Below are 22,119 nucleotides of genomic sequence, written 5' to 3'. Positions count from 1 at the left end.
CTGCACATAGTACAAGTCAAGTCCTGCACATAGTACAAGTCAAGTCCTGCACATAGTACAAGTCAAGTCCTGCACATAGTACAAGTCAAGTCCTGCACATAGTACAAGTCAAGTCCTGCACATAGTACAAGTCAAGTCCTGCACATAGTACAAGTCAAGTCCTGCACATAGTACAAGTCAAGTCCTGCACATAGTACAAGTCAAGTCTAATTACAAGTCAAGTTAATTACAAGTATTGGTCCAGCAAGCTGCCAGGTCCTCTGGGTCCTGGCCACCTCTCTGGGAATTCTGTCCTTAGCTGTGAAGATAATTCCATCTGTCTTCTACTCAGTAAAGCCTCCGTTTACCCATAACTGGTTGTGGACTCTTTATTCACTACTAGCCTGTGGGATAGAGTCTGGTGTTCCAGAACCTGAAAACCATACTGGCGTCACGAACACTTAGGGGTTAATACCATCCAAACCCCGGGGTTAATAACATCTGATCCCACCACTCTCACCGCAACACCCGTGGACCCGCCATTCAACCGGTGGTCACCACATATAGCATTTATATATAAGCGCAAAATGTCACCATAAAATATATTGAGATCAATATATTGGTAAAAATGGCAAACTGCAATGGGAGAGACCTGAAAAAGAAACAATACAAAATGCAGCTAGATAGAAGCATGGGTTACCCAAGATACCAGAGGGGAGTTTTTCCTACACGTTCCACTGGTAAAACATAAGACTTCATCAGGAGTGATGATAGTTTTGCCATTGACTCATTGGACTTTATGATTTAAATGTTCAGTTTTCTGCCAGAATTAAAATCCTCTTTGAAAGTTCCGTTGCAGAATTTCAATTGTTTGTGTTTTTGTATAAAGCCAGAAAATAACTTCTTGTAGTCAATGGGACTGTGCTGCAAGGCGAAATCCACACTTTGTGCCCCAATATAGTAGCAGGGCCCTATGTGCCCCCATATTGTAGTTAGGCCACCTCTGTGCCCCCATATAATATTAGGCCCCTTTGTGTCCCATGGAAAAAAAATTCACTAGTCCCCACTTGCTGTCCGAGTTTCTGTCTTAAGGACACAAGCAGTTAAAAGCTTCACTCCCCCAGGAACGTGTCCTGAAATCCTGGGAGATATGGAGAAAACTGAAACAAGACCCATGTTGCACAGCGCTGCAGACTCCCAAGGAAGGATCAGAGATGACCAAGATGAATGGTACAAAGGTTCTCAGCAGAACCATTTATTGATAAAAAAAATATATAAAAAACAGGTGATGAAGCGTTTCGGGAGGAGTCCTCCCTTCCTCAGATCAGAATACAGTAATAAACAGTAGCCCACATATATAGTGTGAATGGGCACTAAAACAGCAAACGGGGGCGTGGCTAATATAACTTTATAACTAACTAATTACTCTTATTTCGGTACGAACCTTTTGAATGTTATGACGTAATATTAGCCACGCCCCTTTTGTTGTTTTGGGGCCCATTCACACTGTACATGTGGGCTACTGTTTATTTTGCTGTACAGTATTCTGATCTGAGGAAGGGAGGGTTCCTCCCAAAACGCGTCATCACCTGTATTTTTTATCAATAAACGGTTCTGCTGAGAACCTTTGTACCATTCATCTTGGTCATCTCTGATCCTTCCTTGGGAGTCTGCAGCGCCGTGCAACATGGGTCTTGTTCCAGTTTTCTTGCTGGCTTGCTCCTGTGACCCATAGGCTGAACGGCGACTCCACCCGTCCAGTACTTCATTACCAATGGGGTGATAGGCTTACATTATTCTACATTGAGGTGAGCGGCCATCCATATGTTCCGTGGGTCGCTCACTCGACCTTTTGTCCAATCTTTTTAAGGGTAATACACAAGGTGCCGGTACCGGTCTTCCTTTTTCTTATTCCAACATTGAAATCCTGGGAGGGCTTTTTTGTGTGCAGCCAGGAAATAACCAATTGTAGTCTATGGGACTTTGCTGCAAGGCAGAATCCACACCAGTGCTGTGGAGTCGGAGTCAGGCAAAATTTTGGGTACCTGGAGTCGGAGTCGGCAAACAATGCACCGACTCCTACTAAATTTAGATTGGAATGAAAAAAAAGCAAGTTTAAATGTCCCAATTCACAAAAAGTTATAATTAATGACTTCTCTACTTTAAGAATAAAGACCAATGCATGCAGTGCCTCACGTAACCGCAAAACAAACATATTAAGTGACCGTGAAGAAGCTTTTCATGTGCTTCACTATATGGCATGCAACGCACAATTAGGAGCGGCAATACTTATACTTTCCATAGTGTTGTGTTCTGCTGTTACAGGGAACCCATGGGTAACCTAGCCTCTCACTGATAAGGGGTTAAGTAAATATGTTTTTTGCAAGACTAGAGACACTTGTACAAGTGAAGGGAATGGAGGGTCAAAAGTTCAAGACTGAAGCTGTAAACCATTGGAAAAACTGCTGTCATTCAGCTAAAGCTATAAAAACTTGTAAACTCTGATTGTTAGCTTAAACTTTAATACATTCGCATATAAATACAGAGGAGTCAGGGAGTCGGTGTCGGAATTACAAAAAATTGCGGAGTCTGAACATTTTTCTACCGACTCCATAGCTCTGATCCACACGGGACATTCCTTATGTATTCCACCTTCAATTCCGTGGTGGAAACGAGCCCTAAAAGTTCCTTCTGAATGACAGCAAATAGAGATCTTGACAATTGTGAGGAACCGATACAGCAAATGTATTAGAAAATTGTTTAACCCATCATGCAAAAAACTAAACATATTTTCTGTAACTATAATATTTCCTATAACAATTTACAGAGATATTAGACAAAGCACTTGGTTATTTGTATTTGTTATGGACTGCTGATATCAGTTTCCAGCCAATTGTGATGTAACATAGATAAGGATTAGATATTACTCCAGAACACGGTGTCTGTGGCCAACACTTAAAGAGGTACTTCGGTGGAAAACATTTTTTTTTTTCTTAAACAGATTTGTAAATTACTTCTATTTAAAAATATGAATCCTTCCAGTACTTATCAGCTGCTGTTTGCTCCAGAGAAAGTTGTGTAGTTCTTTCCAGTCTGACCACAGTGCTCTCTGCTGACACCTCTGTCTGTTAGGAACTGTCCAGAGCAGTAGAGGTTTGCTATGGGGATTTGCTGCTACTCTGGACAGTTCCTGACATGGACAAAGGTGGCAGCTAAGAGCACTGTGGTCAGACTGGAAAGAACTATACAACTTCCTCTGGAGCATTTAGCAGCTGATAAGTACTGGAAGGGTTAAGATTTTTAAATAGAAGTAATTTACAAATCTGTTTAACATTTTGGCACCAGAAAATGTTTTCCACCGGAGTACCCCTTTAGGTCTCCATTGTCGGTGTACACGTGAGAGACAGATCAGCTGTCTGCGACCACTCTTTACAGGCTCTTGCAACATTTTTATTGGATTATAAAAAAAAAATTTTTTATTGGAATATTATGAGGCAATGGCGGGTTGTGTGGTGCAGGGCAGATGTTGTTGCCCTGGGGCAGATGGTATTAACTCCTTGTGTTTGTGACGCCCGGGCGTGGTTTAGCCTTAACCACCTGAAGGTATACCGCTGGATCCTGGGCTAGGCACGGGGGCATGAAGACACCGACGCCAAATTACGGACAATGTTAGCTTTACTGAGGGTAGACAGTTGTTACAGTCTATGCAGTACAGCCAGGGCCCAAGGAGGTGACCAGTGACACAGAGACCTCGCAGGTTTGCTGGGACTTGTAGTAGACAGGAGAATTTAGCGCAGGCCATGCTGGATAGACAGGAGACTTGGCTGACAGGACTGTGACTTTAGCTTACTTTGCACTTGACTTGAGGCTGCAGGACTGGACTTGAGGCTGCAGGATTTGACTTGAGGCTGCAGGACTTGACTTGTGGCTGCAGGACTTGACTTGTGGCTGCAGGACTTGACTTGTGGCTGCATGACTTGACTTGTGGCTGCAGGACTAGACTTGTGGATGCAGGACTGTACTTGAGGCTGCAGGACTGTACTTGAGGCTGCAGGACTGGACTTGAGGCTGCAGGACTTGACTTGAGGCTGCAGGACTTGACTTGAGGCTGCAGGACTGGACCTGAGGCTGCAGGACTGGACTTGGGGCTGCAGGACTGGACCTGAGGCTGCAGGACTTGACTTGGGGCTGCAGGACTGGACTTGAGGCTGCAGGACTGGACCTGAGGCTGCAGGACTGGACTTGAGGCTGCAGGACTGGACTTGGGGCTGCAGGACTGGACCTGAGGCTGCAGGACTTGACTTGGGGCTGCAGGACTGGACTTGAGGCTGCAGGACTTGACTTGAGGCTGCAGGACTGGACCTGAGGCTGCAGGACTGGACTTGGGGCTGCAGGACTGGACTTGAGGCTGCAGGACTGGACCTGAGGCTGCAGGACTGGACTTGAGGCTGCAGGACTGGACCTGAGGCTGCAGGACTGGACTTGAGGCTGCAGGACTGGACCTGAGGCTGCAGGACTTGACTTGAGGCTGCAGGACTTGACTTGAGGCTGCAGGACTGGACTTAAGGCCTCCAATGTTCTGGACACACATACTAAGACGACTTGACTGCACTGGACCTCAGGAACAGGAGCAGAGCTCAAAGAGAGAGCAGAGATCACAGAGAGTGCAGAGCACAAAGAGAAAAAAAGACTGAGGCTAGCTCCACCCAGGGTTTATAAGGGGGAGACTAGCAGGGAGCCCATAGGTCACCTTTGGGGTCAGCTGGTCCCTAGTACCTCCTGGGTAACAATCATATGGTACCTATTATTAAAGTCACAACACACAATAAAATACACAACATATTTACAGGGGGGGGCAACTGCAGGGGGCCCTGGGGACACTGAGGGACATTGCCTCACAGGGCAGGAGGGTACGGGGAAACACCATCCGTACTGGGCCACCACAATTATTTTACTATTTTCCCTGATGTCTTCGAGTACATCAAGTCCATCACAGAAGGAATACGGATGGGTGTCTCAGTGTGCGTCACTATTTGGGATGGTCAGATGTGATCACAAAAACCATCTATAGAAATCACTGCAAAAATCAGATTCTGTTTATAAGGAAATAGTCTACTAAAAAAACATAAGGGGAGATTTATCAAAACCTGTCCAGAGGAAAAGTTACCCATAGATCGCTTCTTTCATTTTTAACAAGGCCTCTGCAAAATGAAAGAAGCGATCTGATTGGTTGCTATGGGCAACTCAGCAACTTTTCCTCTGGACAGGTTTTGATAAATCTCTCCCAGCGTGTCTCCAGCTGTTGCAAAACTAAAACTCCCAGCATGCCCGGACAGCCGAAGGCTGTCCGGGCATGCTGGGAGTTGTAGTTTTGCAACAGCTGGAGACACACTGTTTGGAAAACACTGCGCTTATATACACTATGGGGACGATTTATCAAAACCTGTCCAGAGGAAAAGCTGCCCTTAGCAACCAATCAGATCGCTACTTTCATTTTTAACAAGGCCTCTGCAAAATGAAAGAAGCGATCTGATTGGTTGCTATGGGCAACTCAGCAACATATTACAGTGGTCCCTCAACATATGATATTCATTGGTTCCAGGAGGTTTTGGTTTTACATATGTCTATGTAAAAATGGTAATTGGTTCTGGGGCCTCGGAACCATTGTATGTTGAATACATATCTCTATGGGAAACTGCTAATTGGTTCTGGGATGACCATTGTATGTGGAGTGTATGGGGAGTGTTTAACAAACCAGGGTGCCTCCAGCTGTTGCACAACTACAACTTCCAGCATGCATGTACAGCCATTGACTGTCTGGGCATGCTAAGAGTTGTAGTTTTGCAACAGCTGGAGGCACACTGATAGGAAAACATTGATGTATGGGGTGTATAGTGTGTATATGTATTGTATGTGATGTGTGACATCGCATACAGTACTGTACAGTTCTTTAAATACCTTCAGGGGGGACAGAATGTCCTTCATTACCATCCTGCCGACTACAGCTCTATAGGAAAGGAAGGGGAGGGCAGCCAGCAGCTCATTGGATGCCTGCAGCAAGATGCTGCAGGCTATTGGCTATGGCTGCACTGGGGGGGGCGGGGCTTACACGGAGCTCACAGTGGGAGCCTGTATGAGTTAGCAGGACAGCATGTGAGTAACAGGAGGCAGAACGGGGCGCACGGGGCACATTAGACAACTATCTGTCAGTTACTGAAGTTGTCAGCGCTGTCAGATAGCTGTTTGTATGATGGCCCCGACACACAGCAGCATCATATGTCGAGGCTGCCTTCAACATACGATGGGCTCTGAGAGGCCATCATATGTTGAAATGATCATATGTCGAGGCCATCATAAGTCGAGGGGTCACTGTATTTATATGGGACTGATCGAGTAAATATCATTGAAATGTCTTCAGTTACGTTGTCTTATCACGCGTTTAGCCTGGATTTTCAAGGAAAATGTGGGTGCACACCCATTTACATTGTCCTCTGGTTGAATTGTCTAGTGGACAAAGTGGAGTTTTTCTGTAGGTTAGAGTTACACTGCGATTAGGGCCACAACACAAGTTGCGCAGCCAAAAATCACCATATTTAGCAGCCAATAAAAATGACCTAAAAGTCATAAGAAATTTACGATGCATATCTGATTGTGACAACTAGAGATGAGCGAACTTCCAGTGATTCGATTCGTCACAAACTTCTCGGCTCAGCGGTTGCTGACTTTAGCCTGCATAAATTAGTTCAGCTTTCAGGTGCTCCGGTGGCTGGAAAAGGTGGATACAGTCCTAGGAGAGAGTCTCCAGCTCACCGGATGCACCTGAAAGCTGAACTCATTCATGCAGGCTAAAGTCAACAACCGCCGAGCCGAGAAGTTCGTGACGAATCGAATTACTGGAAGTTCGCTCATCTCTAGTGACAACTTGAGAGTTGGAACACATTTACTTTAGATGCGAGGCAACACGATATGGCGATCTTTTATCACATGACCTGTGTCGCAGCCAAAGTCAACAGAGATGCCAGCACACAATGGACTCTTTAACATTTTCAATATCTCTGCCAGTTCACTGCCCCCATCATGATAAACCACTCCCTGCCTTTATTTTTATTATTATTTTTATTTATTTATTTATTTATTTTTATTATTTTTTTTATATTATTTTCTGCTCAGTCTCACTCAGATTCACGTACTGGAAATGACATTCCCCAGCAAGCGTGACATATTTTGAAGCTGTACAGGGGAGAATTTCCTCCCTCACACTGCTACACACAGCCCAGAGCAGTTCAGTGTGAGATGAGCTATGATTGGCTAAGGCTGCACACACACACCCTCAGCACTCCAGACTGCATTTCCTGATTTTGGACTTCTGCCAGGACAGCAGGAGTCCAAAGTCTGTGCGAGGGATGGGGGGGAATGTACTCTGGACAAGTAGGGAGACACCTAGTGGCAGTTTTTTTTTTTTACACAAATAAAACATAGAAAACTTAATTTTTTTTAAACAAAGTACATTAGAAAGATTTTTTATTTACCATAAGGAGTGCAATAGCAAACATTTGTTTTAATGACAGTGCCCATTTAAAGGATTTAACAGTGGTCTCAAACTGTGGCCCTCCAGACATTGCAAAACTTCAACTCCCAGCATGCCCGGACAGCCGTTGGCTGTCCGGACATGCTGGGAATTGAAGTTTTGCACCATCTGGAGGGCCACAGTTTGAGACCACTGATTTAACACAAATAGATTGGAAAGAACCTTTTCTGTTTATTGACATACATCCAGAAAAATCATCTGTTGTTGTTGTTCAGGGTCATTTCTGTACTGCCGGATCTTCCCATCCTAGCCCCTGCCCTACTGGACAGTACCAGCCAAATACCGGGTCTCAGTCCTGCACCCCTTGCCAGCCAGGATTCTACTGCCAGGAAGCTGTGGCCGGTCACCCACATCCCTGCCCCCCGCATTCCTATTGCCCTGCAGGTATGTGTTGCCATGTTGTTTTTCTGAGTGTAATATATTGTACATGTTACCCCCTTAACCAGTAATACATTTACAGGGACACTTTTTCCTTTACCTTGCCCTAATGGGACCTATACACCTCTGAACAGCAGTGGTCTGAGAGAGAAGGGTGAATGTCTGCCGTGCCCCCCAGGACATTACTGCAGGTATGGTTACAGATCTGTATAATGCACAGGGTAAGACTGGAATATCTAGGCCCACCAGAGGATATCACCTCCTCACCCCCGCTACCTCCTCACCTCTATACAAACTTTCCATCTGTGTTGCCCACTTTGTGTCCTTATTTAGTGGTTAACTCTCTCTGTACCCCCATATAGTATTAAGCCCCCTCTGTGCTCTATGTAATATTAGAGCCCCTATGTTCCCCCATATAGTAGTTAGGTCCCCTCTGTGGTCCTTAATAGTATAAGGCCCCTCTCTGTGCCCCCCATATAGTATTAGTTCCACCCCCCTCTGTACCCCCTATGTAGTATGAGCCTCACCTCTGTGGCCTCAAAAAATATTGGGCTGTGCCTTCTCATAATATAAGGCCCAACTCTGTGCCCCCATATAGTATTAGGCCCCTCTATGCCCCCATAGTCTAGTTTGGCCTCCTGTGTTCTCTCATATAGTATTAGGCCCTCCTCTGTGCCCCCCATATAGTATGAGCCCCACCTCTGTGGCCTCATATAATATTAGGCTGTGCCTTCATATATTATAAGGGCCCAACTCTGTGCCCCATATAGTATTAGACCCCTCCGTGCCCCATATTGTAGTTTGGCCTCCTGTGCTCTCTCATATAGTATTAGGCCCTCCTCTGTTCCCCCTCTATTGTATTAGCCCCTTTGCGCCCTCTTGTAGAAAATAAACCCACCTGTCCCGACGTGCTATCTGAACTTTCGGCTTAAGGAAGCAAAACTACGCTCGCCCAGGAATGTTTCCTGTATTCCCAGAAGGGCTCTGCAGCAGAGGATACAGCACAGCCATCGGACCCCAGTGGGCAAGTCTGACACTGATAATGCCCTTCATTTTTTAGGAGATGTGGAAATTTCTGCCACTTCCTATTGAACTACATGGGGTTTACAGAAATGTACAAATATCTGCTGCAGAAAAACATTTTTAATTGCAGATGTTTCTTTAATAAATTTGCTGCATGTTCACCCCTTTTCTGACACACAGGGGAGGTAAGCTGCAGGGCCCTTGTGCAGCTGGTCATTTCTGCCTATCAGGCAGTTCAGAATACACCCCGTATGTCCAGAACTTCAGCAGAAGCTCACTGACTGAATGTAGCTGGGGGCAGATGTGTGCAGGGATCTGTCCGCCAGGTAAGTAATGTAAAAAAGGAAAATTTACAATCCCTAATGCCTAGTCCAGACTTGGCGGATCTGATGCAGTTTCTGCAGCCAATGTCCACACTGATTTACAATATTTAAAAAGTTCCAAACCTCGTCCTTGTTTACACAAAAAAAATTTGTGAAAAAATTCAGCTTGGAAATTCTGTTGTAGAATTCCAATGGGATTGTTTTCAATGGGATTCTGCTGCACTTTATACACAGTAGAATTTTCACACTGGAAACATCTGGCATGGAAAGTCAAAGTCTGGCGTCTGCAGAAAGATTGAAGGCATTGTCATGTATGGACGTCGCATTTCCAAGTGGTCTTTGTGCCGACTGTGCACAATTTACGCCGTGTGAACATAGCCTTATTCTGTTGTGGGAATGCCTAGCATTTTACCTTTAGCAATGAATAGTGATGAGCAGCAGGGGCCATATTCAAATTTTCGATAGGACGAATAATCGTCAATATATTCGCAAAATATGTTTGCGAAATTCGCATATTCGCTAAGTTCATTCACTTTTTTTCCATGCGAAAATTTGCATGAAAAATTTGCATAAAAATTAGCATGTGAAAAAATTACAAATTTGCATGGAAATTCGCATAAAAATTTGCATGTGAAAAAAGATCAATAAACAAAATAATATTCCTCATTACGAATATATAGCACTATATTCTAAATATTCAAGAATTCGCAAAGTGCCGATATTTGCGATAAAAAATTGCATTACAAATATTCGTGCTCAACACTAGTAATGAATAGGGTGAAAATTGTTAAAAAATCTGGCACAAAATTCACAAATTAACACAAACTAGATCTCAAAAGTACAAAAGAGGAACAGTCCTCTAGGGTCTTTTTATACAGAGAAGGAATAGAAAAGTAAATGTAAAAAAAAAAAAATTATATATATATATACAAACACAGTGGGGCAAAGAAGTATTTAGTCAGCCACCAATTGTGCAAGTTCTCCCCCTTAAAAAGATGAGAGGCTGTAATTTTCATCATAGGTATATCTCAACTAAAACCATAAAATCACATTGTCTGTTTTTTTAAGAATTCATTTACAAATTATGGTGGAAAATACATATTTTGTCAGTAACAAAAGTTCATCTCAATACTTTGTTATATACCCTTTGTTGGCAATGACGGAGGGCAAACGTTTTCTGTAAGTCTTCACAAGGTTTTCACATACTGTTGCTGGTATTTTGGCCCATTCTTCCATGCAGATCTCCTCTAGAGCAGTGATGTTTTGGGGCTGTCGCAGTGCAACACGGACGTTCAACTCCCTCCAAAGGTTTTCTATGGGGTTGAGATCTGGAGACTGGCTAGGCCACTCCAGGACCTTGAAATGCTTCTTATGAAGCCCCTCCTTCGTTGCCCAGGCGGTGTGTTTGGGATCATTGTCATGCTAAAAGACCCAACCATGTTTCATCTTCAATGTCCATGCTTCACAGTAGGTATGGTGTTCTTTGGATGCAATTCAGCATTCTTTCTCCTTCAAACATGACGAGTTGAGTTTTTCCCAAAATGTTTTACTTTGGTTTCATCTGACCATATGACATTCTCCCAATCTTCTTCTGTAGCATCCAAATGCTCTCAAGCAAACTTCAGATGGGCCCGAACATGTACTGGCATAAGCAGATGGACACATCTGGCACTGCATGATTTGAGTCCCTGGCAGTGTAGTGTGTTACTGATGGTAGCCTTTGTTACCTTTGGTCCCAGCTCTCTGCAGGTCATTCACTAGGTCCCCGTGTGGTTCTGGGATTTTTGCTCACCGTTAGGGCTGGGCAGTATGACCAAATATGTGTATCACGGTATTTTTGTAACTTATGGCAGTTTCACGGTATATAACGGTATTTCTCCCTACCCCCCCCCCCCCAATTAATTATTGGGGTAAATACTCACATATCACCCGCAAGCGCTGCCGTCCTCGTCCTCCTATTTGTTCCGGCCGCCGGCGCTGATTATTTACACCAATGGGGATAGCGCAGTGCTGGGATGATAATTAATTGGGGGGGAAGCAGAACAGCGCTCGCGGGTCACATAAGATTAGTTCCCCCAGGTCGGGACAGTGCAGCGCTGGGTTGATAACTCATTCATTCCCGAGGGGGAGGGGCCAAACCGGTATTGCGCTATGGGGAAAAATTCATATCGTGCAGCATAAGAATGTCAGTATTCGGTATGAACCGGTATACCGCCCATCCCTACTCACCATTCTTGTGATCATTTTGACACCATAAAGTGAGATCTTACGTGGAGCCCCAGATCGAGGGAGATTATCAGTGGTCTTGTATGTCTTCCATTTTCTTATAATTGCTTCCACAGTTGATTTCTTCACACCAAGCTGCTTGCCTATTGCAGATTCAGTCTTCCCAGCCTGGTGTAGGTCTCCAATTTTGTTTCTGGTGTCCTTTGATAGCTCTTTGGTCTTGGCCATAGTGGAGTTTGGAGTGTGACTGTTTGTGGTTGTGGACAGGTGTCTTTTATACTGATAACAAGTTCAGACAGGAGCCATTAATACAGGTAACGAGTGGAGAACAGAGGAGACTCATAAAGAAGAAGTTACAGGTCTGTGAGAGCCAGAAATCTTGCTTGTTTGTAGGTGACCAAATACTTATTAGCCATAAATTGCAAATAAATTCTTTAAAAATCAGATAATGTGATTTGATGGATTTTTACTGTCTCTCATAGTTGAGGTTATAACCTATGATGAAAATTACAGGCCTCTCTTTTTAAGTGGGAGAACTTATATAGTTAGTATGGTTGAAAAAAGACATATGTCCACAATTGGTCGCTGACTAAATACTTTTTTGCCCCACTGTACAAACTAGATCTCCAAATTTTGGAATTTGGCATTTTGGTATGCACTTTTGTTTAGGTGATTGTGGTCCAATACTTATATTTCTTTATGTGTGTGCAGCACTTTAAGCATCTCAGAACATCACGTCATCTTATTCTTTATCTGATATAAAATACGGTACAGGACTGCAGCACGGACTGGAAATTGCTAAAAGCCATGGGTCTAAATGACCTGTAGATCACACGGTGTACTGTACATCACAAGAAGTACTCATAAGTGAGTTGTAGCCAAAGATGATATTCATGAATATTTCATCCCTATGTCTCCGTCTGCTGCACAGGCTTTTGAAAGCAGGAACGTGCCGATAACCTGTATCATCATTGTCCCTATTTACTATAGTCGTATGGTGACCTGTATGAAGAAATTTAGCTCTATATCTATTGATTATATATTCATAGCATAGGGTGATAAATGTAAGATTTTTTGGGGCCACATTATTTACAAGAACAAGGTCCTAAGGTATGCAGAAAAAACTAACAGGGGCCCATTCGCCCCATAGAATTTGAATGGAGAGTTGTCATGCATGCTCAACATCTGCTGTCTTCACTTTCTCCTCCCCATGGTCATACATTGAGAAGAAATGGGGTGATCATACATCAGTCATATACAGCAGTGGTTTGCAAACTGTGAACCTGTAACGTCCGTTTATCTGTATTTTGTGTTTTCTGGTTTAGGTCCTGTTCAGATATTGTTTTTGTCTGAACAGTTTTCTGTTAATTCTCCCTGGGATGGGAAGAGTTAACCTTCTACTTCGGCACTGGGAGGATTTATAAGACCTCTTCAGGTGCTGTTTCTTGCTGGTAATTAGACCTGTATTCTGGCCATGTTGGTATCATGTTAACTTTGTCTCTGTGTACATATCCTGAGTTTTAACCATGGTTATCTGTCCTGTTTGATATATAGATTTTATCCTCCTTTGTTTAAGTACATTTGTTGGGTTTTAGTATTTCTGTATGTTTGTTCTGCATTTGCTTTGTGTTGCCTTGGTCTGTATTCACACTTTGCGTTTTGTCAATCCTGTTTTCACCTTTTCATCCTGTTACTTCGAGGATAGAATCCTGTTCTGAGCCTTGTGCTAATCTGTCTATCTAGGAGTTTGTTTCCTCCTAGGCAGTATTCTGATCACTCAGTGGAGAGTGCCCGCTTGCTAGGAGTCTATTTGGCTTTGGTATTGATATCCTTCCATTTTTGGAGTGGGGTGTCTAGTGTGTTCCTTGTTTTGAGTCCAGTGTGAACAGTGTTCTTGATTTCCTGACCCGTTTGATGTTCTGGCATTAAGTTTGCCTGTTCACCCCCTGTATCTCCTGGTTTTGTCTTCTATAAACATATCTGATCTGTGTCCTCTGAACTTTAATCTGTTTGTTGGTTGTTGTATTCCCATTATGTTCCTGACCTTTCCCCCAACTATGTACAGTTCTGTTTGTTTTGTTGGCTTTGACGCCCATGCACTTTAGCGCTAGGAGGGGACCGACTCCAATTTGTCGATCCGTTATTTAGGGCAGATGGGCAAGTAGGCAGGGAGAGTGGTTTCAGAGACAGCTTAGGGCTCATTTCTCCCTGCCCCCTCCCCCGTTTTATGACAGGACCTTTAGCTGTTGCAAAACTACAACTCCCACCATGCCAACCATACTGGGAGTTGTAGTTTGGCAACAGTTGAAGGCTCCTTGGTTGGGAAACACTGCTCTATGCCACCATAGTTACCATACCTCCCAACCATCCTGCATCCAGCGGGAGTTATTATGAATAAATGGATACAAAAATGTTCCAGCTGGACGTTGGCTGTCCGGGCATGCTGGGAGTTGTAGTTTTGCAACATCTGGAGGTTCACAGTTTGCAGACAACTGAGTTTCAGTATCTTGTGGATAAGTAAGAAACATTTTTGGAGGGATAACTCCATTTATTATTGAATAATGTGAAGTTCTGCAGCTTTGTGTTCTTTACTATATTCCCGATCTGTGTAGGTGCTTAGGTCCGTGTTTCTCTAGCAGTCAGACAGACTCCATAGACTTGTATTTATTGGTAAATCGAAATGAGGGAACTGCAGTGCAAACCGTCCCCTCAAGTCACCATCATATGTGTCGCCATTCTAGGTTTCTACTGCCAGGAAGGTACTGTGTTGCCCATTCCATGCCCTGCTAACACAGTTAGAAGCTCTCCGGGGGGCAGGCACAGGGAGGATTGTGTGTCCTGCCCCCGAGGATACTGGTGTAAAGAAGGTGCTGTTCAGATTTATATTTTATATTTATTTTCATGAATCTTATATGTTGACAACTATGGAGGTTCACAGCTGTAGTGTTGTCTTTATCTAGGAGCCCCAGGACCTGTTCAGTGTCCACCTGGACATTTCTGCAGTGGAGGAAATCGGACCAATTCTGGATACAAAGCTGAACCCCAGGAGTGCCCTGTTCACACTTACCGGGACCTTGCAGGGGCAGAGAGAGCTAGTGACTGTCAACCATGTCCCTCTGGATATTACTGCAAGTTATCAGGTAGAAAATGTACTTGTAAGAGGTTGAGTAGTGGGAGCCAATTGCTCATCGATGCCACTCGAGAGATGCTACCACTAGAGGCTCACAGTGAATAAGTGGTTGGTTGGTGGTTGTTAATACACAATTCTGTACATTCTATCCAGTACACAATGTCCTCCTGACACATCTCTCCCAAAGTGTTTCAGGGAGGTCTCACCTCTCACTCACCTGCTTGCTAACTCCATCTTTATATTGTAGCATTGTTACAACTGAGACATTGAGCAGTTCTTTCTCTCTGCAGGCCTCACCCTGTCACAGAAGTGGCCCTCTGCAGCTACGTCAGTATCTCCCTTCCTTATCTTTCTCCTGCTCCTGATCATCATCCACCTCCTTCTTCTCTTTCCCCTCCTTTTCTTCCTCATCATCCTCTTCTTCCTCCTTCTCTTTCCCCTCTTCCTTTTCTTCTTCCCACTCTTTCTTATTATTCTTCTCTCTCCTTGAACTATTATTGCTCTTCTTCTTTTCTTTCTTTTTTTACCCTACTCTTCTTTCCCTTTTCTTTTTCCTTCTTAATCTTGTTTTTCCTCTCTTCATTTTGCTTTTCTTTCTCCCTTCTTTTCTACATTCTCCTTTTCTTCTTCATCCTCCTCTTCTGTTTTCCCCTATTCTTCTTTTTCATGTTCTTCTTCTCCCTTCTTCTATTCTCTTTGCTCTTCTGTTTTACCTTCTTTTTTCTCTTTTACTCCTCTTCTCCCCTCTTCTCTTCTCTCTACTCCTCTTCCTCTTTTCCCTCTCTTCCACTTCTCTTATTTCTCTTTCTCATCCTGTTTTCCTTGCCTTCTTTTTACTCATCTTTGGGGACACTTTGCTTCTTTCTCCTTTTCTTTTTCTCCCCAATCTTCTTTCTCATCCTCTTTTTTCCCCCATTCTCTTGTCCCCATTCTTCTTACCTTTCCTCATATTTCTCCTCGTCCTCTTCTTCTCCTTTTTTTCTTCATCTTTCTCCTTTTCTTCTTCCTCCTCCTCCTCTTCTTCTTACCCTTCTGTTATTCTTCGCCTCTGTCTTTACTCGCTCTCAGTCAAGGCAGTCTGCTGCAGATCCCTCTCCTTGCCTGACCTGCTCTTTCCATTACACCTGTACAGGGTTCATAACAAGATTCCATTTAATGTGATAAAATTTACAACATGTCCTTGCCAAGTACAATTGCTAAACATACAGTCTGTACAATGTGTTTTTTAATCTTTAGGTACTGTTATGTATGAAGACTACCCATGTCCTCCGGGGTACTGGTGCCCAGGTACAAATGACCCATTGGCCTGCCCTCCTGGCACTTTAAGAACTAAACCTGGAGCTTCCTCCATACAGGACTGTGAGATCTGCCCTGAGGGATATTACTGCCCCAACCCTTCAGTGACTCTGGAAGTTAATATTATAGGAATCCCCTGCAGACCGGGCTATGAGTGCCCACCTGGTATGTAAGCTTGTGTTTCATGAGACTGACGTTACATTTGGCCTGAACAATCTGTTAGTATTATACGGATTCTTAGTGATTGTAGTTTAGTAATGCTTATAATGCTATAAAGGGTCATTTGTCTGAAACCCACCTTAGTAATTGCCCTGTTAAGAGGGGTTGAGCCATCAGGGAGATGTCCACATTGGGTGTTGAGCAATTCTTCATTTCTTACGCAAGTTACCACTTATATATGCCCCCGTATCCCATCATAATGTTACTTTCATTGGACCCTGCATTGGTCTCAGTGTTGGAACCTCCATCTTGTGGTAACAGCACAAGGAGAGATCTGAGGAAACCCTGGAATGTGTTTATAGTAGAATGAGTATTTCAGCCAACCCTTCGCTCCTCTGACCTGGGTTGTCATTCCATGTTTCCAGCTGGTCCGAAGCCTCATTGTGCAATACTCCAGCTTCGTTCTGAACTGCAGGTTCCGTATCTTTTCTATCAGTAATTTTGTGCTTCTTTAAAATTTGTTACAATGACCTATTTTAATGAGAATGTGATACTAAATAGCAAATGCAAAAGGATGTGGCTTACAAGGAAACTAAAAATAGGCATCACAAGAGAGCCAACTCTTCTCCTTCTGGAGGAGAACTACTTTGCATACCTTTTTCCCAGTGAGCATTGCATGGCCTATAAGTCTCCATACACCAGCTTAGCGACCTCCCCAAGGAGACCTATTACTCCCTCTGACCTAAATACAAAACAGAACATTTAACTGGAATGAGATCTTCAAGTATAACATTCATTTTCTTTAATGCTTCTGCAAAGATGTAGAGAAGCCCTTGCCATAAAAGCCCTTGCCATAGAAAGTCTGGAAGCTTTTCCATAATAGAGATTTTCCGGAATACTGGACAGAAGCATGCTGGGAAATTTTAAGTCTCATCGCAAAAGTTAAGCATATTAAATCAATAATCAGTGAACAAGTAGATTTGCCATTCAGAGATCTAGGAAAGATATGTGAGCCGCAATAGTGTAACTGGCAGCCAGTGCTTTAGATCATACAGGAGGTTTCTTAACATGTTAACTTGACACCTAAAGGTAAATAAGAGAAAACGTCACATAATCCAGAATATCATTGTTCCAGGTTCTATTGGCGAATCTCCATGCAGAGCGGGATCATACTGCCCAGCGCACACAGGGGTCCCCCCACTATGTCCCGGAGGATTCTTCTGTCCTGAGGGGTCTTCTACCTATAACACCACTGCCCAGCGGTGAGTATGGCAGAATCAATACGGGCCGCATGTCTCTGCCGACGGATAAAAAACTGGGGGATAAGTGAATGGGAGCGCGAGCACACCGAGCAGTGTGCCGGCTGCCCAACATGCCCGGCACAGCAGACGCAGCACACATTAACCCTGCACCTGCCTATCTCCCTTCCTATCTCCCTTCCTATCCCCTAGCCCTATGCACCCCGGTGACACCCATACAATGCATCCAGAAAGTCTTCAGATGATGTCACGCCTGCTGGGGAACGCCCCTTCTCAGTCTGTAAATCTGACTGAGACTGAGTAGAAAATACAGAGCAATATCAAGGTAGAAAACTAAAAAATAATAATAAAGGCTGGAGGTGGTTTATCATGATGGGGGCAGTGAACTGGGAGGATTATAAAATTTAACATGAGAGGTACTTTTTAATTCTGCCCTCAACATCCCGTAATGAGAAAGTGAAAATAAAATGTTAGAAATGCTGCCCCCACCATGATCACTGTAGGGATGGTATTGGGCAGGTGATGGGCAGTACCTGGTTTCCCCCAGACATGATGCTGCCCCCACCATGATCACTGTAGAGATGGTATTGGGCAGGTAATGGGCAGTGCCTGGTTTCCTCCAGACATGATGCTGCCCCCACCATGATCACTGTAGGGATGGTATTGTGCAGGTGATGGGCAGTGCCTTGTTTCCTCCAGACATGATGCTGCCCCCACCATGATCACTGTAGGGATGGTATTGGGCAGGTGATGGGCAGTGCCTAGTTTCCCCCAGACATGATGCTGCCCCCACCATGATCACTGTAGGGATGGTATTGGGCATGTGATGGGCAGTGCCCGGTTTCCCCCAGACATGATGCTGCCCCCACCATGATCACTGTAGGGATGGTATTGGGCAGGTGATGGGCAGTGCCTGGTTTCCTCCAGACATGATGGTGCCCCCACCATGATCACTGTAGGGATGGTATTGGGCAGGTGATGGGCAGTGCCTGGTTTCCCGCAGACATGATGCTGCCCCCACCATGATCACTGTAGGGATGGTATTGGGCAGGTGATGGGCAGTACCTGGTTTCCTATAGACATGATGCTGCCCCCACCATGATCACTGTAGGGATGGTATTGGGCAGGTAATGGGCAGTGCCTGGTTTCCCCCAGATATGATGCTGCCCCCACCATGATCACTGTAGGGATGGTATTGGGCAGGTGATGGTCAGTGCCTGGTTTCCTCCAGACGTGATGCGGCCCCCACCATGATCACTGTAGGGATGGTATTTGGCGGGTGAGGCCAGAAAGTTCCATCTTGGTTTCATCAGACCAGATAATCTTGTTTCTCAGTCTGAGAGTCCTTTGAGTGCCTTTTTTGTAAACTCGTGAGGCTTTCATGTGTCTTTTACTCAGAAGAGGCTTCTTTCTGGCCAGTCTGCCATAAAGCCCAGATTGATGGTGTGCTGCAGTGATGGTTAACCTTCTTCAATTTAACAATTATGGAGGCCACTGAGCTCTTGGGAACGTTCATTGCACCAGAAATATATATATACATATATATATATATATATATATATATATATATATATATATATATATATATCCTCTTCTCCAGATCTGTGCCTCCACAAAATCCTGTCTCTGAGCGCTACAGGCATTTTTAAACCCCACATTGTTTGGTTTTGCTCTGTCATACCTTATATGAAACACATATGCAACACAGTCCATTCCAGCATATACAACATAATCCCCCAGTGACTAGCTATAATCTGAGAAGAAACTTGTCAGTAAGTGCTAAATTTCTGTGCAGCACCACCACAGGGGAAATAAAGCATTACACAATCCTCATTCACATCGTTGGTTTGTCTGTGCATTGCAAGATAGGACAGGTTCTCCAGACAGCAGCTCTTTGTATCATCTCTCCGCTTTAGCCAAGAAATAGGGGTTCTAAAGAAGTTCCATATTACAGTGTATGACAATGGATTTTCTTAAAGGAGTACTCCGCTGCTCAGCGTTTGGAACAAACTGTTCTGAAGGCTGGAGCCGGGAGCTTGTGGGTCATAGCCCCGCCCCCTCATAACATCACATCCCGCCCCCTCAATGCACGTCTACGTGAGGGGGCGTGACGTCACGAGCTCCCGGCTCCAGCCTTCAGAACAGTTTGTTCCAAACGCTGAGCAGCGGAGTACCCCTTTAAGTAGACAACTCCTTTTACTAAATGTTCCGTCCTGATTTCCAGCCACTAATGTAATAACTTGTATTGGTGTCATTCTTGCTTTGTAGCTGCACTTTCCCCTATTACTGCCCCCCTGGTGGTGTACACATGATGCCCTGTCCAGGAGGGAGTACGGCTGTTCATGGGATCACTCTGCGGGACTCAGCAGAGACATCATGTAGTAAATGTGGACCAGGGACTTTTCGTAGTGCCAGTGCCCCAGATACCACATGTCGGCCATGCCCAGCGGGATATAGCTGTCCACAAGGTAATTCTTGAAACCAAAAACCATCGCTCGATATCATCACATAATGTCTGTGCTGCAGCAGGGATGGTGCTGGTTGGGCTGCAGATTACAGAACCCATCATGTTTATTATTCATTCATTCTTAAATCAATTGGTGCCAGAAAGTTATACAGTTGTGTAGTTCTTTCCAGTCTGACCACAGTGCTCTCTGCTGACACCTCTGTCCATGTCAGGAACTGTCCAGAGAAGGAGAGGTTTGCTATGGGGATTCGCTCCTGGACATGACTAGGGGAGAGCAGAGATACGCTTCCCTTGCACCCACCCTACCATGTAGCCCCCCAAGGAAACACAAACACCTTATTGTGGTGCAAAGGCCACAGCGGACCAACATTTTATTAACAAACCAGTACCAAAATATAACATCTTTAATTTTTCTTATAAATAATATAACCAAAATATAAATAACAAAATATAACAATTTTACATAATTTAAATGACCCTACTACCTGCTAGTAACAGGCTGGAAGGGGACCTGAAGGCACCTTGTCGTCCCGCCACTCTCTCCTACTTTGCCCTTGGTCAACCAGCACCTGACCCAAGGGCACCACCTTCGGAGACCACTCTGTCCCTTCCGTTAGGGACCCCCATAAATAGCTGGCTGCCAATTCAGCTCCCCCCCGGAAATAATGACCGAGCCTCTACCATCCTTCCACCATCAGCTCTCTCCAAATCCCCCTCCAGTTCCCGCAGCAGTGACAAAAACACTCAACAAGCAACACCCCAAACCCCCCCCCCCAGACCACCCGATTCCCAAGGCGGGCGGGCGGTACATGCTGTTCCATCGACGAATGACTCCTCCTCTTCCTGTACCCTGCTTCCCCTCTCTATCCGGCCTCCACGCTCCTCCCCATCCTTAACCCCTTGTTCTCCTCTGCCTTCCACCTGATCTAAAACCTATTCTGCCCGCTTCCTACACCCCCTGTCATGTGCCCCCTCCCCTCCCATGTTGTCCGCTCCGGGGGCTTCCTGTTCCTGAAATGGACATAGGTGGCAGCAGAGAGCACTGTGGTCAGACTGGAAAGAACTAGACAACTTCCCGTGGAGCATACAGCAGCTGATAAGTACTGGAAGAAAAAAGATTTTTAAATAGATGTAATTTACAAATCTGTATAACTTTCTGGCACGTGTTAATATATAAAAAATATATTTTCCCCTGGGGTACCCCTTTAAGTCTGACAAGAGGACAGAACGTTGTTAGATTTGGTATTGTTACCTGGTAGAATTCTGAAGGCAGCTCATCATGTGACTGGAGTAAAAGACATAATGTAAGTAAGAAATTAATACAAACATATTTTTATATGTAGCTGTGAACTGTAACATGATGTTATATGTAGATATGATCTGTAAAATGATGTTAAGAAACACAGCTACACCCAAAATGTACGGCGCCAGCCCGTTCTGTATATGTAATACTGGAGGGGAGAATGTGTATGATCATGTGCAGATTCCTGGGCTGATCCTTCTCACTTTGGCCCAATCCACTATAGGAGGAGAATATCTCAGCACCTGTATATCAGGTTTCTGCTTTATATCTGTAATATCACTGTAGAATGGTCTACCTCAGGAACTGGTCACAGCAGGAACAATTAACAGCTTTAAAACAGGATTAGATACATTCATGGAACAAAATAACATTAATGCTTATGAAGAAATATAAAATCCCATCCCTTCCCCAATATCGCGCCACACCCCTACCCCTTAATTCCCTGGTTGAACTTGATGGACATGTGTCTTTTTTCGACCGTACTAACTATGTAACTGCAGTTGTTCTGGCCCAGTCATCAGCATATGGCATTAGCTCTGGCACAAGTGGCTGACACAGCAGTTGCTTTATCTATGACCCTGAGATGGTTAAAGGGGTACTCCACCCCTAGACATCTTATCCCCAATCCAAAGGATAGGGGATAAGATGTCTGATCGCGGGGGGTCCCGCCGCTGGGGACCCAGACTTATAGACTTGCATTAAGGGGGTGTGGCCGTTACATCACGAGCCTCTGCCCCGCATGGTCAGTCATCCGGCATGGAGTGAAGTTTGCTCTGTGCACCAGATGTCTGCGGTGCCGCAGCCGTGATTGCGGGGGTTCTGCCGCGATCAGATATCTTATCCCTTATCCTGTGTATAGATGTCTAGGTGCGTAGTACCCCTTTTAAATTGTTTGTTACTGCCTCTTTAAGAGAAATGTGTAGTATGTACTGTACCTTCTGCCCCCTCACGATTGTCTCTCCCCTGTATGGAGATCAGACCTGTGACC

The 22,119-nt window shown here is 44.6% G+C and overlaps 1 protein-coding gene across 1 annotated transcript in view; it reads left to right on the top strand.

Annotated features, from left to right (window-relative positions):
* Window positions 1-22,119, top strand: part of LOC130293183 (uncharacterized) — a 294,563-nt gene that overhangs the window by 215,233 nt on the left and 57,211 nt on the right. The window contains exons 66-73 of the mRNA XM_056541664.1: window positions 7,783-7,951; window positions 8,028-8,136; window positions 9,149-9,294; window positions 14,259-14,384; window positions 14,478-14,657; window positions 15,884-16,108; window positions 17,238-17,364; window positions 19,630-19,829. Coding sequence (XP_056397639.1) covers window positions 7,783-7,951; window positions 8,028-8,136; window positions 9,149-9,294; window positions 14,259-14,384; window positions 14,478-14,657; window positions 15,884-16,108; window positions 17,238-17,364; window positions 19,630-19,829 — 1,282 coding nt within the window. The remainder of the gene's footprint in view (window positions 1-7,782; window positions 7,952-8,027; window positions 8,137-9,148; window positions 9,295-14,258; window positions 14,385-14,477; window positions 14,658-15,883; window positions 16,109-17,237; window positions 17,365-19,629; window positions 19,830-22,119) is intronic.

The sequence above is a fragment of the Hyla sarda genome, chromosome 10 (assembly GCF_029499605.1).
Source record: "Hyla sarda isolate aHylSar1 chromosome 10, aHylSar1.hap1, whole genome shotgun sequence".
NCBI lineage: Eukaryota > Metazoa > Chordata > Amphibia > Anura > Hylidae > Hyla > Hyla sarda.
The sequence above is the reverse complement of the archived record's forward strand: the minus strand, read 5'-3'. Positions and strand labels throughout refer to the sequence as shown.